General features: G+C 46.7%; 1 protein-coding gene across 1 annotated transcript; it reads right to left on the bottom strand.

Annotated features, from left to right (window-relative positions):
- Positions 1 to 13,230: 13,230 nt before the first annotated feature.
- On the bottom strand, positions 13,231 to 14,120 carry LOC141042668 (putative disease resistance protein RGA1). The gene has a single exon (XM_073511534.1). It carries the CDS (start codon positions 14,002 to 14,004, stop codon positions 13,231 to 13,233), a length of 774 nt encoding a protein of 257 aa, XP_073367635.1. The 5' UTR covers positions 14,005 to 14,120.
- Positions 14,121 to 18,454: the final 4,334 nt, after the last annotated feature.

Below are 18,454 nucleotides of genomic sequence, written 5' to 3'. Positions count from 1 at the left end.
AATATTTATAACTTAAAAAAATAGAACGGATGAAATGGGCTGAATATCCGTAGCCTATTAAGCTCCATATGGGTCCTCGTTTAATACATATACATTCGTTATCCATATTAGACATGTCGACTTGCTCGGGAGTAGTGGCTAAATTGTATCCAGTTGAAATAGTTAGTTGCTGGTTTGAGTCTTGGTAATGCTTTTTTGGTGTTAATTTTTGCATTTGCATTCTTGTACTAAAAAATAGTTGGTCGTCGAGTCTCATTTGCATTCTCGTACTAAAAAATAGTTGGTCGTCGGGTCTAGTCCTAGCATACGCTTGTTGTTGTTAACTTTGACATCTATGTGCAGTATTATGGTTCTGTTTTCTGTAAATAAAAAAGTGAGGGAGTTTTGTGCAAAAATTCATCACCGTGGTTGAATTTTTCCGCAAATAAAAAAAATCCAGGGTGATCAATGTTAAATACATCGCGCCTAGCACCATTAGTCACTGACAAGTGGGGCCATACACATGGATACGCCTGCATACACGTACTCTGACTGTTCTGGACGCTTGTGTCAAGTTAGGTGACCAGAATATCATATTTTCAAAGTTCTAGCACCAAACTGAACATGCAACACAAATTCTATGACTCCTCGTGATATTACCTCGAGAGCAAAATAGTTGAAACGTTGGACTGATCATCTTATTGGAATTTAGCTTCAATACCAGCAAGCTTCTACTACTTATTAGTTGGGGACTTGGGGTACATCCGAATATATCCTGTCAAAATCACACACTGCTCGTATTGACTTGAGCCGGCCGGTCGCTAGCCAGAGGATCCATGAGTGTACATACACATAATACTCAAACAGACGATCGCAAGATAGTTGGGCGATTAATGGGCACGTCCACGTCGGACCGACAAGAGAGAGGACATGGAGAAAGAAACCTCTGTCCCGCGCGCGAACCTTCACGCTACCAAGCTTTAGCGCGATGCTCGGCCTCGGTTGTACGCCCGCGGATGAGCGCCATCCTTTTTTTCTTGAACTGTACTAAACTTGAGATATTTATTTTGGGACGGAAGTAGTACGTACTTACATTCATTTCTATGAATGCACAGAAGCATATTTTATCCCTATAGCACCTTCGAGAGACTAAATTAGAACATCATCCTTCATATCCGGAAGACCCAAAATAAATCCAGAAAAATACGACCAAGTCTAAAACTTAAACACCGAGGGTTAGTTTCATCATAAGAAACCCAACAATCTAAGTTATGCTCAGTTTGTAAGCGTCAATATATTTGTCAAGATATAAGTGAAAAGACAAGTAATAGTCGTTCTTTATTGATGCTTGAGGTTACAAATATATAGGGTCTATTTGGATACCGTCCACACTGAATCATGCCTAAAGCCTCCCTGAAATGTGCTCGAAGCGTGTTTGGTTGTTGTCCTCAAAATGTGTTGCTAGCATGACCTGGTTACCTCATTATGTTTAGCCTAGAATCTCTCACCCAGGCAGTGCGCTTAGGCCAACTCCAGCACGTGACCCTATCCCGGCGCGAACATATACATTGCCAAATTGAAAGCATGAGAGGGGGGGGGGGGGGATTTTTTGAGATGTCTACCGCGGACACTTTGGAGACGAAGGTTACATTTTGGCAGGTGGGACCACCTGGTCTGATCTATTTTTTCATACTACTCCTGCTTGTCTTTAATTATTATTTTTCTTAACAAATTCCTCTACGACATGTTCATGTCAAATGGTTCAAAAACAAGGAACAAGAGTGACACGATCTGGCTTTTTCCATAACACGACCATTAAAGTCACTGTTTTTCCTTTCCAAAAATTCGTCCAATATATTAATAAGATGTACTCTTTTTTTGCATGGTAATACGTGTCTCATTCATATCATAAAGATTAAAGTACAAGTCACATAAGGACCGACATGACAAAACTGAAAAGATAGCAGAATATCTCTGAGCTTGACACCAACGCCCATTACATGCCTCCGGCACTACGACAACAGCCACCGAAGAAAAGATTGATGGATCACCTCCTCCCCCGAGCTCGATGCGGCTCCATCGCTGATATGCAGCTTTGCGGACCTCCAAGGTGGCTCACCAAAAGTGAAGCCCTTACCGTTGAACGAATCAGGCCGGAGCAACACCCCAGACACGCCATCGAACTCCAGATCTGGCACCCCACCGCGACTAAGACGCCGCAGAAGGAAACCATACCTGCCATCCACGAACCACAAACCCAACACATGCTGCCCGCGGCCAGCCGCGCGCGGCCGCCCAGCGTGATAATAATAGTATTACTAAAACAAGTGGTGAAAACTGGAAGCTATTAAGAATGGATTAATGGATGTGTCCACGTCGGATCGAGAAAAGAGAGAAAAGACAGACAAAACGGACATGCGAAGGGGTGACGCGTGCCTGTGCCTGGCGGATGGGGCTTGCCTGCTCCCGCCGCATGCTCCATACGGGGGGAAGGGACAAACGCCCTGTACAGAACGTAAGGGAGGATGGGAAAATACGGGAATTATATATTTTGGTTAGAAACGGGGAGGAAAAAGTGACGCAACCGTTGGATGTGAAATGAGCGAAGAGGGAGTACGGATGGAAGCATGTGGCGGTCCAGGCGTGTTTTGCCAATCAATACGGTCTTGTATCTGTCCGCTTGGCGGTTCGGACACACTTTTTCCCGCAAACCGGAAACAAAGTGGGGGACTTTACGGGCATCCGGACTTTGCGGCCAACCGAAAACCCTTGTAAACCAGTGAGGAACTTCAGTTTTCCTATCCCTTTCTGAACTCGATTTATTTTTGTATCAAGAAGGCTAAGACATCTTAAACTGTACAATTGGGATATCGCCGAAGGAAGATTGTGCAAAGCATCACAATAATTCAAGCTCAAAATTTGAAGGTTTTGTAGGGAGCCAATGGATTCTGGAAGACAAGATATGCCAGTATAATCAAGATCAAGTAGGCATAGATGTATCAGTCTTCCTATATAATCTGGAATGCTTTGTACAAGTGAACACAAAGAAGCAAATCTCTTGAACAATGAATCCTCAATGCTCTGTGGACCATGAACGGTAAAGAAAGTCCTCACCTTAGCCTCCACCTTATTCATGCTAGGCAACACTAATTTATCCTTCTTACTCACGGCAGTAACTCGTCGTAGTTTTGACATATTATCACTACTTAATGTCTCAATATTATCAATGAAACACTCTTCTTTTGATATAGTCAAAGCGAGCTGTCTTAAGAGGTCATGCATTTTGCATTCAGCCTGGTTAAAAGATTCGTTATCTGCTTGGAGGAGATTCCGATGGATTAGCTCATAGTAGTACTCCTCTGCTGTCTCTTCTAGAAGTTGGCCTTGTTGCTCCTCAATGAAGCCTTCAGCAATCCATAACCTGGTAATTACACGGCGAAGAATGGTAGAATCTTCAATATACAGTGCACAATAAAGGAGACACCGCTTCAGACGATATGCTAACTCATTGTAGCTTAGATACAAAGCTCCTTCTATTTCATCAGAGAGCATGTTCTAGGAGCAAGCATATCTTCTCAAAATCTTTTTCCACTCATTATCTGTTCGATCCCTGCTTGCCAGAACACTGGCGGTAACTTTTATTGCAAGAGGGATGCAACCGCATTTAAGGTCCATCTCCCTCCTCCGAGACTGCAGTATCCTCAATCTCGAGCTCTAAGATATAAGTGACTCCAGCATGTGTCCAGCTGACCACATCTGGTATATGCTCAACACTCACCACACTGACTAACAATCTCGCCGCATTTTGTGCGCGTGTGAAAGGCATGTCAACCTTTTCTGTCTTACCAATGAGACCACCCAAACTCCAACCAATCAGAAAATGTTTTACATATCTAGGTGGCACCCCATAAAAGCGAACCCATACCTTCTGTAGAGGTGTACCTTCAGGTTCCTCCTGCTTCCACTCATCGAAAGCGATAACAATGTTTGTACTCGTCACTCGGCATAAACCCCACTTAAGAAAATGCATCTGATCCTCTTTAGTGGGACAATCAACCTTATAAGACTGACCATCTAACTGCTCCAGAATCCAGTGGTGATTACCCGGCACTAACTCACGTAACTGTCTGATAATCTGAGCTTCGGACAACTGCCCATTAGTAACTCTGATAGCAACCGGGAAAGAGCTCTCAACCATCTGTGGTAGAGGATCGACCTCCGGTGTCTCAAAAAACATCAATTCCTTACAGCATACCCCAAAAATGTTAATGGCCGGCTTGGGACCGGAGAGGAGAGGGCATTCCCCAGTCACATGCTGGGAACGAAGACAATACTCGCAAAGCTCATTAGTACACTCTGCCACGAAGTGACCCGGCTCACCACATCTATAGCAAGGCAACTTCTTCTTCTTAATCGCCCACTTAGATAGTTTCTCTCCCTCCGCTTTCTCCGACCCTTTGTCAGACGTGCCCTCCCGATGTTTGGTCCCTCCCGAAGTCACCGGAACCTGCACTGCTGCCAAAGCCCTAACCGCATCAACTGCCGCTGCGGGTAACGTGGATGGATCTCCCACTGTATCTGCCCCGTGCTCGATCTCCTCACCCGACGCCTCCTCTATAGCTGGCGGTGGTGGCGGTGGGTAGTGCCGTGGCGGTGGTGGCCGTTTCCCTCTCCCACCGCGGCGATAGCCACCTCGGAAGCGATCTCTGGGTCCGGCGACACCTTCAACGAAATGACCGGGCGGCCCTTGAAATTGTCCCGCGTCCTCATCAGAATATCGAGTAAAGCCCCGGCCGCCACCGGACGAAGATCCACGGTGTATTCCCTCACCATATGCATCGTATCCGTCATCTCCCCACTGCACGTATCGATTGAAATTCTTTCCATCTCTACTGTAACCAGTATATCCACCACGCCCGTTCGCCCCGCGACCTCGTCCAAGGGCCAGAGCCTTGGCTGCCGGTGGCTGAGTTGGATCCTCCTGCTAACGTACAGTAGGCAGAGCAGCGTGCGTCGTCGCCGTAGCCCTGGCAGAATCGGTCGCCGCACCCTGCCGCACGACGGTCGGAGCACCCCGGCCAGCTCCGGCTCTGGGTTTCGTCCCCGTAGCCGACGGTCTCTGAAGATGCAGTCCGCTGCGCCCGGCATTGCCATTCACACCAGCCGGCAACGCACCGCGGCCGGCGCCACCAGCGCCAGCCATCAGCGGAACGCTACGCCCAACACCGCCCGCAGCGGCGGCTCCAAGAACCAGAGGAGCACCACGAGCAGTACCTCTCGTAGGAACGGCGCCAGCGGCACCAAGAACCGGAGGAGCACCACGACCAGTACCTCCCGTAGGAGCAGCGCCAGCAGCAGACGGTGGCCCGCGACCTGACATGCCGCATGCGCGAGAGACCCTCCTCGCCCGTCCCGAGCCGAGCGAAGGAAAACCCGAAGCCGAAACCCTAGAATCAATCGACGCTATCCCTAGCAGTGTCGATACATGCACGTCCGGATGATTTGGAGACAGAGAGGCTTGGGCCTCTGGCTGGGCCTCGCCCGAACCGAGAAACTCCACGACCTTCACTGTGTCCCGTAGTACATCCACCGCAGGCCCAAGGCCCAATAACGAACCCTTTCCGAACGGCGGCATGCTCGAGGTAGGTTTTCAATTCCATTTTGATGCGTATGCAGTGGTTGTTGGCGAGCGTGTGCAGATAGATTTACGTCCTAAGGCGCCGGAGGTGGTCGATTTGACGGCACCAACGGCTTCTTCACGACCAGGCGGACGATTTTGGGTATTTTTGGAGAGCGGGGACGAAGAACAGGTGGAGGTTCAGGTTCCCACAAGAACACTTGTGGCCTCGCAGGGTGCGCTGTGTTGCCGGAGCCTAACGCCACAACAATTCGCCGTCGATCCAAAGTTCACATTTCCAAACCGCTGATGAAACCATGGATCGGACCAATTCCTAAGGTAATCCGCGAACCTGTAACTTTGTCAGATTTTTTGCCGGAAAACTGGACTATGGTCACGAGGAAGAAGAAGAAAGGGAAGATTTTCCGGCCACCGCCGCCGCCAGGATCGCCGGTGGCGAAATCGGCGAGCGAGATTCGCGCAGCCAGAAGGGCTCGTTTGAACTCGTTATTGGGCCTTGGGCCTGCGGTGGATGTACTACGGGACACAGCGAAGGTCGTGGAGTTTCTCGGTTCGGGCGAGGCCCAGCCAGAGGCCCAAGCCTCTCTGTCTCCAAATCATCCGGACGTGCATGTATCGACACTGCCAGGGATAGCGTCGATTGATTCTAGGGTTTCGGCTTCGGGTTTTCCTTCGCTCGGCTCGGGACGGGCGAGGAGGGTCTCTCGCGCATGCGGCATGTCAGGTCGCGGGCCGCCGTCTGCTGCTGGCGCTGCTCCTACGGGAGGTACTGGTCGTGGTGCTCCTCCGGTTCTTGGTGCCGCTGGCGCCGTTCCTACGAGAGGTACTGCTCGTGGTGCTCCTCCGGTTCTTGGAGCCGCCGCTGCGGGCGGTGTTGGGTGTAGCGTTCCGCTGATGGCTGGCGCTGGTGGCGCCGGCCGCGGCGCGTTGCCGGCTGGTGTGAATGGCAATGCCGGGCGCGGCGGACTGCATCTTCAGAGACCGTCGGCTACGGGGACGAAACCCAGAGCCAGAGCTGGCCGGGGTGCTCCGACCGTCCTGCGGCAGGGTGCGGCGACCGATTCTGCCAGGGCTACGGCGACGACGCACGCTGCTCTGCCTACTGTACGTCAGCAGGAGGATCCAACTCAGCCACCGGCAGCCAAGGCTCTGGCCCTCGGACGAGGTCGCGGGGCGAACGGGCGTGGTGGATATACTGGTTACAGTAGAGATGGAAAGAATTTCAATCGATACGGGCAGTGGGGAGATGACGGATACGATGCATATGGTGAGGGAATACACCGTGGATCTTCGTCCGGTGGCGGCCGGGGCTTTACTCGATATTCTGATGAGGACGCGGGACAATTTCAAGGGCCGCCCGGTCATTTCGTTGAAGGTGTCGCCGGACCCAGAGATCGCTTCCGAGGTGGCTATCGCCGCGGTGGGAGAGGGAAACGGCCACCACCGCCACGGCACTACCCACCGCCACCACCGCCAGCTATAGAGGAGGCGTCGGGTGAGGAGATCGAGCACGGGGCAGATACAGTGGGAGATCCATCCACGTTACCCGCAGCGGCAGTTGATGCGGTTAGGGCTTTGGCAGCAGTGCAGGTTCCGGTGACTTCGGGAGGGACCAAACATCGGGAGGGCACGTCTGACAAAGGGTCGGAGAAAGCGGAGGGAGAGAAACTATCTAAGTGGGCGATTAAGAAGAAGAAGTTGCCTTGCTATAGATGTGGTGAGCCGGGTCACTTCGTGGCAGAGTGTACTAATGAGCTTTGCGAGTATTGTCTTCGTTCCCAGCATGTGACTGGGGAATGCCCTCTCCTCTCCGGTCCCAAGCCGGCCATTAACATTTTTGGGGTATGCTGTAAGGAATTGATGTTTTTTGAGACACCGGAGGTCGATCCTCTACCACAGATGGTTGAGAGCTCTTTCCCGGTTGCTATCAGAGTTACTAATGGGCAGTTGTCCGAAGCTCAGATTATCAGACAGTTACGTGAGTTAGTGCCGGGTAATCACCACTGGATTCTGGAGCAGTTAGATGGTCAGTCTTATAAGGTTGATTGTCCCACTAAAGAGGATCAGATGCATTTTCTTAAGTGGGGTTTATGCCGAGTGACGAGTACAAACATTGTTATCGCTTTCGATGAGTGGAAGCAGGAGGAACCTGAAGGTACACCTCTACAGAAGGTATGGGTTCGCTTTTATGGGGTGCCACCTAGATATGTAAAACATTTTCTGATTGCTTGGAGTTTGGGTGGTCTCATTGGTAAGACAGAAAAGGTTGACATGCCTTTCACACGCGCACAAAATGCGGTGAGATTGTTAGTCAGTGTGGTGAGTGTTGAGCATATACCAGATGTGGTCAGCTGGACACATGCTGGAGTCACTTATATCTTAGAGCTCGAGATTGAGGATACTGCAGTCTCGGAGGAGGGAGATGGACCACATGACATGGATACGAATGAGGGTGGTAGTGCGCCCGGAAACGAGGAGAAGGGCGCCGAGGATATACTGCCGGAGTCGGATAAGGGGCCTACGCCAGATAAAGTAGCCAGTTCTACCAAACAGGCGCCCTCGTCCACTACTCCGGTGAACACGCTTCGTTTTGGTTCTTTTGCACCGGGGTCGGCTCCTAGCCGGTTATGGAGCACCAGGGTTGAGGCAGACGACCCGGCCGAGCTTGAGTTACCACCAGTGCCGAATCTAGTCGGCGATGTGACGTTTGCGGAGTCCACACCCGGGGCGCGGGCCGTGTCTGAGAGGGTGGCTGCGGGAGGGGCGCCTAGACAGGAGGTCTGTGGCAGTTCCCCCATTTTGACGTCTCCGGCCGATCTGGGGGTGAGGTGCGGGAAGGAGTCCCGTGCTATAACCCCTCCACAGGATCATATCCTCCGCAGTGGCGCTTCGGGGGTGAGATGCGGGAAGGAGTCCCGTGTCGCAACTCCTCCACCATGTTGCATCGATCAGGGCAGTCGAGGGACGGCGGTGTCCGCGGGTGACAAGGGGGGCGGGATCTGTGAGCAGGCGTCTCCACGGTCCTTTTCCCCTGTGGCACAGGCGGCGGAGGTCCACTCCACAGCGCCCTCCCCTCCTTCACCGACGATAAGGGAGGGGCGTGGGAGTCCTGACCGCACCCTTGGCGGGAAGACCACAGAGGAGCTCATCGCCTTTGGCGGGATTGCGGATCCGGTGTCGGCTGGCAGGCGTGTCAGTAACCGGATCCAGGGACAGCCGGACGCGGACGACTTGCAGTTAGCGCGTGCCAAGAGGGCCGCCATGCTGCGTCATGCTGAGATCACAGCAGGTACGTCCTTTGATACAAGTTGTTCCATTTTATACTTCTCTGAGAATGAAATTGTTGATAAGGCAAATGACTTAGGCATTTCTTTGGGGTCAAATGAAACCGAGATCGTCAAATCAGTTAACGATCTTTTAGACTTGGAAGCGGAGAGGGCTTCAGAGATCATTCATAATCTTGCCTCTGTCCAACCTTTAAATGATAATGACATGAACAATTTAGGCATTAATGATCTAACAAATATTTGTCATAATCTCTTACCGAGTGACGAGGCTGAAGAGGAAGAGGATGTAGAGAACACAGATACGGTCGAAACTCTCTTGAGAGAGGACGGACTATCTGTTATAGATGATTCTTCCGTACCGCAGGGTGTTGAGGAGAAGCCCAAACGACCCTGGAAGCGGAAAATTTATCCTACTTCGGCAGTACGTAGAAGTGCTAGAGTAAAACTTAAGAAAAAATTCCATGATGATCTATGAAAGGACTCTTTTGGAATAGCAGAGGTCTAGCAGACTTGGCTAAACAAAGATTCTTAGCAGAGACAACTTTAGAGCATCACTTAGATTTCATTGCACTTTTAGAAACTGGACGAGATAATTTCACATCCCAATTTCTTCAAACATTGTCCAGTGGTATCGACTTTGATTGGCACATTCTACCCCCTAGAGGAAGATCCGGTGGGATTTTACTAGGTGTACGGTGTGAGTCGTTAGAGGTGCTTAATGTGGTGCAGGGAGATTTTTCGGTTAAATTTAGGGTGCGATCAAAATTGGATGGATTCCGATGGTCGCTAGTTGCAGTGTATGGGGCTGCGCAACCTGAATTTAAACCTGACTTTGTTGCCGACTTAGTGAGGATTTGTGGAGATGAAACTCTGCCATTACTAGTCGGGGGAGATTTTAATATCATTCGGAGAAGAGAAGAAAAGAATAATGACAATTTCGATGGCCGGTGGTCAATGATGTTTAATATGATTATTGAGAGTCTCAATTTGAGAGAAATTGAGCTCACCGGTAGACAGTTTACATGGGCTAATTCGTTACCCACTCCGACATATGAGAAGTTGGATAGGGTACTTTCTAGTGTGGAGTGGGAACAAAAATATCCCATGGTGTCGGTTCATACGATGCAAAGAGCGATCTCGGACCATACACCACTCCTTTTAGATTCGGGAGAGGCTACCCATACGATGCAAACAAGAATACCTTTTCCTTCGAGCAAAGTTGGTTTGAGCGAGAAGGATTTATGGAGATGATTGCACGCGAATGGGTTTTACCAGTTATGGGTACGACGCATGTCGAGAGATGGCAGAATAAGATTAGACATCTCCGACAATTTCTGAGAGGTTGGGCCAGGAACGAGAGTGGGATTTACAAGAAGAAAAAAGAAAGTCTAACTCAACTCATTGAGGCACTAGATGTAAAAGCTGAAACAACTCTTCTTTCTGTGATTGAGCATCGCACCAAGTCAGAGGCTGAGCAAGGCCTACGTGCTCTCTTGAGAGAGGAGGAACTCAAGTGGGCACTGCGTGCGAAATCGCTTAAAGTTGTACAAGGGGACAACAATACACAGTTCTTCCATATGATTGCAAATGGTAAACATAGGAAGAAGAAGATTATACAGCTTGAACAAGACGAAGGAACAATTGTGGGGCATGAAAATCTGAAATCATATATTTCCAATTATTATAAAAACCTTTTTGGGCCCCCGATTACTTCCACGGTGTCTCTTGATGAGTCGGTGATTGATGATATACCTCAATTACAGGCAGCGGAGAATGATATTCTCTCGGCACCGTTTACTGAAAAAGAAGTTCATCTGGCCATAACTCAAATGAAGCCGAATAAGGCACCGGGACCAGATGGGTTCCCAGCTGAATTTTATCAGAAATGTTGGCATATCATTAAAGATGATCTTATGCCTATGTTTCATGATTTTTTTTATGGCCATTTGGAGTTGTTTCACCTCAACTTTGGTACAATAACATTATTACCAAAGAGGAATGAGGCGGTCAGAATAGAACAATTCCGACCCATTTGCCTGCTGAATGTGAGTTTTAAATCTTTTACAAAGGTAGGAACCAATAGATTGACGCAAGTTGCTCACTCAGTGGTTCAACCTAGTCAGACAGCTTTCATGTCTGGACGACATATACTCGAAGGAGTGGTTGTCTTACATGAAACACTCCATGAAATTCATTCAAAGAAACTAGACGGGGTTATCTTAAAAGTGGATTTCGAGAAGGCTTATGATAAAGTAAAATGGCCTTTTCTTTAGCAGGCAATGCGTATGAAGGGTTTTAGTGAACGCTGGAGACACCAGGTGAATACTCAAGTCCAGAAAGGTAGTGTCGGAATTAAGGTGAACGATGATATCGGTCACTACTTCCAGACGCATAAGGGGTTGAGACAAGGGGATTCCATGTCACCTCTTCTGTTCAATATTGTGGCAGATATGCTGGTCGTCATTATTGGCAGGGCCAAGCAACATGGCCATGTAGAAGGTCTAGTTCCTCATCTGATTGATGGAGGAGTGTCCATTCTACAATATGCTGATGACACTATCCTTTTCATGGAACATGACATGGCTAAGGCACGTAATATGAAACTTATATTGTGTTTATTCGAACAATTGTCTGGATTAAAAATTAATTTTCATAAGAGCGAGGTGTTCTGCTTTGGGAAGGCTAAAGAAGAGGAACATACTTACAGACAATTGTTTGGATGCGAAGTCGGTGCTTTACCATTTAGTTACTTGGGTATTCCGATTCACCACCATAAGCTCTCCAATAAGGAATGGAAATGTATTGAAGAACGAATTGAAAAAAAACTCAGCTGTTGGAAGGGTAAGCTGATGTCATATGGAGGTCGACTAGTTTTGATTAACTCCGTATTGACTAGCATGCCAATGTTTTTACTTTCGTTCTTCGAAATTCCGAAAGGGGTCCGCAAGCGGCTTGATTTCTTTCGATCTCGTTTCTTTTGGCAATCTGAGGAGTCCAAGAGGAAGTACCGTCTCGCACGATGGGATATCCTTTGTCGACCTAAAGACCAAGGGGGGCTCGGAATTGAGAACTTGGAAGTTAAGAATAAATGCCTTATGAGCAAATGGTTGTATAGGTTAGAGACAGAGCCGGAGGGCATGTGGTCTCAAATCCTACGCAATAAATACTTGCACTCGAAAACTCTAGCTCAGGTTACTATCAGACCGAATGATTCACCGTTCTGGAAGGGACTTATGAGAACGAAAGATTTGTTCTTCCGTAGGATCAAATTCGTGATTGGCAACGGATGTCAACAAGATTTTGGGAGGACACGTGGCTAGGAGAGACACCTCTGGCCTTACAATATCCTACCCTTTATAATATTGTGCAACGTAAGGAAGATTACGTAGGTAAGGTTTTTCAAAATACTCCCTTGAACATCCAGTTCCGCCGTACGTTAGTGGGGGAGAGATGGACAGCCTGGATGCACCTGGTTCGGAGGTTGATCGAAGTTCGGCTCTCCAACAGGCCAGATTCCATGCACTGGATGTTAACTAAGAATGGATATTTACGGTGAAATCATTTTATACGGATTTGATTAATTCTGGTCCCCTCTCAAGATCACTTCATATTTGGAAGATTAAGGTTCCTTTGCGGATTAAAATTTTCATGTGGTTCGTTCATAAGCAAGTAATACTCACAAAGGATAACTTAATTAAGAGGCGATGGGTAGGAAACGCGCGGTGTTGTTTCTGTGCTCAAGACGAGACAATACAACATTTATTTATTGAATGCCCACTTGCCAAGTTACTTTGGAGAACGATTCATATAGCTTTTAATATCAACCCCCCTATAAATATTGCGTCTTTGTTTGGGGCGTGGTTAGCTGGGGTTGAAAAGTTCATGGCAGCCCGTATTCGGATTGGAATATGTGCATTATTATGGGCTATATGGAATTGCAGAAATGATATGATATTCACCAGACAACACAACTTAACTTTTTTGCAGGTTATCTTCAGAGCTACAGCTTGGATCCGTACGTGGTCCTTACTCACTCCTATGGACTCCAGGGAGCCTTTGGTTACTGGGTGCAACCAATGGGAGATGGTGGCTCGGGCTATATTCAACCGGTTCGGATGGCGGTCGCATAACAGAATAGGAATCTAGAGAGATTGTCCTCATCATTACCATACCGGTTGTCTTTGTCCGCTTGTACTTTTCAGTTTTTATGCCTTGTGCTTCGCTCCGTTTGCGAGCTGTAAGACCTTTGCGGTGATACTTTCGGGATTTTTAATAAAAGGGCTGCATGCATCATCATGATGCAGAGGCCGGGGGTATACCTCCATTTCAAAAAAAAATGCAGGCATCTTGAAGCTTTCTTTTATTTTTTTGGTCATTGTATACTTTCTGAGCTAGTGTTGTCTTACCGACTCCTCCGGTTCCAACAACAGCGAGCTTGTAAGACTTCTTTTCCTTGTTTGCAAGCACCAAGTCCACCAACTTCCTGCTAGAATGTATGATTTCCTTTCCCACAAGGTTGGGCTCAACAAGGTTGGAACCTTTTATCAGTTTGGATGTTGGACCACTTCCATTAGGTTGTGCACTAGTGTTGAATGTTAAGAATATTTTTTCCTTTGAAATATTCTCTATCTTTTTGTTGAGGGTTCTAATCGGAACAGCAACGTCACGACGTCGACCAATGTTACAAAAGCAAGGGAGAACTAAATGACCTTTACATGCAACCGATTTGCTTGATGATGATGAAGGGTGGTTAGGCAGTAGCTTGCTTCCTTTGCATCTAGCCACGTCCAGAATTTCATCAACATCATATATAACATCTCTCAGTTGGCCAAGCCAATTGTTTACTGCTAACTCTTTTGCCCTCCTTTTCTCAGCATCATATATACAACACTGAATTAGTTCAACTCGTTGCAGCAGTTTTGCGAGCTCTTCTTCCACCCCTAAGATTAGTATGGCTTCATTGGTAACGATATCTTGCAACTTACTGGCATATGATCGAAGCAGAGCTTCTAGTATGGTCGCCATGGATGAGGCAAACTCAGCGCTAGAGATATTCACCAAAGAACACCAGGGTCTGGGTGACTTGTTTAATTTCGGCATGGCAATAACCAAAGGCTGAAAATTAATACACAAGGTATCTTAACATGCGTTGAACTGAGACAAGTCTCAGTAAATATATATTTGTTAGAAGTGTAAACGTGTTCAGTTAGAGATAAGGAGAGATAGAGATAGAATTAGTGACTTTCTTACAATATTGACTCAAAAGATGTGAACAGATATCACTACTTAGTTGATGTTAACATTTAAGAAATATTAGCATAATGAAGCTATGCAACGTACATACAGATATAACTAGATGATACCCCGCGCGTTGCTGCGGGAATCTTGTTAAAAAATATATAAACGGGTGGTACAACAATAATTAAAACTTATGAAAAGCAAACATAGAAGTTCCCTCAATTTATTTTATTTTGAATAAAAACAATAAAATTAAGCATACAACAAAATGATGTATATGAAGTGCAAAATGTTTAAACTACAGTTACCGAAATATCATTTTCTTGCAAAAATGAAACATCAACTACATAGGTATTTTCTCCAAGCATTCAAGACATGCTGTCTAATTTATCTTAATTCATCTGGATAAATAATTCAGACCCAATAAAGCGACACTTAACATACTCAATAAAAATCAATACATATTGTTAGTTCATCAGTTCGCTTGAGTGGACTCAACTGTATGCCAAAACTAAGCTAATAAGATTCACATAGCCCTCCGTTGAGGGCTCCAGTTCGTCAAAATAATTGTACGCCCAAACAAAATATTACTAATCAAGTTTTTTTGACCTTCTCTGACCAACGCCTTTTTTGCCAAAAAAAAGGGAAGAGACACTCTCATAAGAATCATTATGAATGGGAGAAAATATCTTGACATGGATTTTCATGTGTAAGCATAACATGAATCAACAATATAACTTTGATTATGAAATTTCCTCGAATCTGGATGCATGCTCCAAATCCCCGGCGGAAGCTAGTGTAACAGTATCTGAAAGAAATGACACATGTAACTCATGATTACATAATCGATTGCACTTGCTCCCGGCATAAAACTGGTGGACTGAAAATGTGAGAGGTCAATAAATAAAACATGAGTTGAGGAGGGGCAATTGCCTCTGGCTATGGCTGCATTAAGATTTATTTCTTATTTTCCAACACCATGGGTGAAGGTCAAATTTGGTGGTCATCGACATATATAGTGTATGTTCCCATGTTGTTGAATGTTGATTCATATTAGTGACAAAGATGTCAATGGATATGAATGAGAAAAATGATCTTAAATATTATGTATTTTTCTTCTTCCTATTTTTCATATATAAGTGGTCTATGTTTGGCTCAAACTCAGAAGTAACACACACCAATATCTAACCTCACTCGCTTGCATACTTGACAAAGTAAAGCCGTATATCCTGCAAATACAATATATCTATGAGACCGACAAATCATTAGACATCTTCAATTCAAGGGATACTTGAGATCAGTTACGTTAATATGTGCCAAAGAAATTAGAACTAAGGCGCAAGCTGCGCCTGCTTTAAATTACTAAAGCCCCAACAAAAGACCAGAAAGTAACGTGCCAAATATGCATCCAGTTATGATATATGTCCTTTATCCACTAACACCTCTTCCATAGCAATGAGGTCAGTTGAATGGTACACACATCAGTTACCAAATCTTGGATTGAAATTCATTTTACCTATTTCCCTTGGCAATCCCTTATTAGCAGCATCTTCCAACATGCTATTCCCTCTGCAAAATCTGAAAACTGAATGGGCATGGAATGGAATAAGTCAATTGCTAGATGCGCTCAACAACTGACTGAAATCAAGAAACACCAATCGCTCTTGCGCCGCGCCGACAGTCTGGAGGAGGTGGAATGCTATAGTTAGCAATGAGGAGATTGTTGTGGTTGTCCGAAATTCCGAGTAGAGGAGGATGCGGCGGGAGAGGTTGTACTCATGCAGTACGCCATCACCATTGCCATCTTCGCTGAATTCAGTAAATCACCAACAGTAGTACTCCCGGAAATTAACTGCCTGCAACTATAAACTGGTGTATTTATCCATATCTTGTGAAAAAACTTTTTATTTTACTGAATTCAAAATTTTCTTTAACACTGTTTACAAAGGAGCTCCAAAAACAGAAAAGAAACAAAGTAACAGGAAACAAAGCAAGTTCGATACAAACCCCTCAGAAATATACTCACCTGTCAGTCCACATAATTCAAGTCCAAAAAGAGTTCTGCTGAGCGAAATATACCGTAAATACAAAGAGGTACCGCTATGGCATCGTTGCTACCCCTTTCCGCCCATGGTGGAGGAGCCTCGAGCCGAGTTTCTTCACATCGAGCATGGCGAAGGCTGGATAGGAAGGAAAGTCTGAGCATTTGTTGCCTTAGATGCTCCAAGCGCAACCTAAGATGATTCAAAGGCAAAAGCTTGAGGATGGGAACAATCATAGTCTGTTGCAAATAGAGAGTGTTGAGCTACCAGGACGGATCCCTATTCCCAGATGGAACACGAGAAGCCGTGCGAGCTGGATGGATGGCACTACATAGGGGTATTTAAGCACACTTTCTCCCGCATTTGCAGCGTAATGGAGGGCGAGGTAATGAGGAGCGATGAATTATGTGGTGCATGGGGGCGTTTCATGTGCATTTGTACCTACATTGTGGCTAGGAGATCATGCGTCATGGAGGTGGAAGGATTGTGGTTGCTTTGGAGCAGTAGCGGCAGGCAAAGTTAATGCGTATTTGTGGCCGGGAGATCGTCGACCGTGGCGGCTGGCCCGTCGTGGCAGCGGCTGATCGGGAGACTGGTCAAGAAGTGCCCGGCGTGGCAGCGTCTTGCCGAGGGACTGGTCGGGGAGCGTAGTAGCGGAGCCGGCGGCTGGTCAATGGGCTTAGAACGTGTCAAAATCCCCACCAACGACCAAATAGGTCAACTATATAGCCCGCGTACGAAAACCTTCCATAGCTCAGCGCAAAACAATAAGCGGTCTTGTCTAAAAAAACAATAAGCGGTTGAGTCCGGAGGCACAACGTTGGCCGGCGTGGAAGCAGGAAGCGTTACTTTTCACTTGGGTCGCGGCAGTACGGGGAATCATGCTGATTGGCTGTTCTTTTTCAAACTGAATGGTGAGGTGGCATGAAGCTGATGTGGACAGTGTGCATGTCTAAAGAATTGGTATAGTGGGGAGCAACTTCTTAAGAATGTAAGATGCACTGAGTAGAGCCAGATATTGTGGTCTAAATTCCTGAACTAGCACTCTGTAGTTCCATTTTTTCTGCTTCTCTCTGGTAAATTAAAATGATTTAATGGTTTGCTTTTCTCAGCTCAAGGGTCATAAATGGCAGCGGCTGCATAGAAGCATACATAAAGAAATAAGAAAAAAATATTGCATTGAGTTACAATATGTACAAATACTAATGAGTAAATGGCACTGGCGGTCTAAGAACTTGCACCGTGGGTGCACTTAGGTCACACAACTTGCAAACCGGAAAAACCCATCACATAACTTGCATTGCGCATGCAATCAAGTCGCGGACTGCAGCTGAACCGGTCGGGAGCTCGGTTTTCTCTGATTTGAGGTCACGCGCGACGCACATGTCGTCTGTGGACGGCCGCTTTTTTGAAGATAGCCCCCTGAACTCTCACGCAATGCCGCATTGAAACTCCCCTATGTTCTCTCTCGCTGCCTCTGTTCGTTGCCGATGGGAGTGGAGACAAGCGGCGCTGCGGCCTCATGGAGCTCGTCAGATGCCAGGCTGCCGGACCAGATGGTGTTCAATCCGACGGTGGAGTTGCCGGTTCTTCGCACTGAATGGCATGGGGGTCCGACGTATGGTGAGTTTCCCCCTCCCCCAATTTTAGTTAGGGTTTTCTCCTTCACGCAATAGATGAATACTGGTGGTGCATCTAATTAGTTTTAGGACTAAGATGTGCGCCGCGCGTGACCTCAAATCAGAGAGAATCGGGCTCCCGACCGGTTCAGCTGCAGTCTGTGACTTGATTGCAATTTGTGTGACTTAAGTGACGGTTTTTTCCGGTTTGCAATTTGTGTGACTTAAGTGCACCCGCGATGCAAGTTCTTAGACCGCCAGTGCCATTTACTCAATACTAATCATAAACTATATTTTTGTTTGTCTGATCCATTCTACCCTTGATTTGTTTTGCATGCGCTAGACTAGAATGATGACAATTTATTCCATCGTAATAATACTAGCAAAGCTCGCTGCCGCCGCGCTAGTCGATACAGTGTGTCTATATGAAGTGAGGGTACATGCAGAGTGGTATCAAGTCAGAAAAGTTGTTGCACATCTTTACTACAATTCTTGTTTGCATTGTAAATTTATTTTGTTGTGTGGTTACCTACTGACGGGCCATGGTAAACTGCCATTGCTTTGTTTATTCCTTTTTTTGAATTGTTGATTGTTTTTTGAGGTATCTACCCGCTTATTTCAAGTGGTTTGTTCGTTCCTTCTCTGTATTGT

Source organism: Aegilops tauschii, chromosome 3 (genome assembly GCF_002575655.3).
Source record: "Aegilops tauschii subsp. strangulata cultivar AL8/78 chromosome 3, Aet v6.0, whole genome shotgun sequence".
Classification (NCBI taxonomy): Eukaryota; Viridiplantae; Streptophyta; class Magnoliopsida; order Poales; family Poaceae; genus Aegilops; species Aegilops tauschii.
Note: the sequence above shows the minus strand (reverse complement) of the source record. Positions and strands in the feature narration are given on the sequence as shown.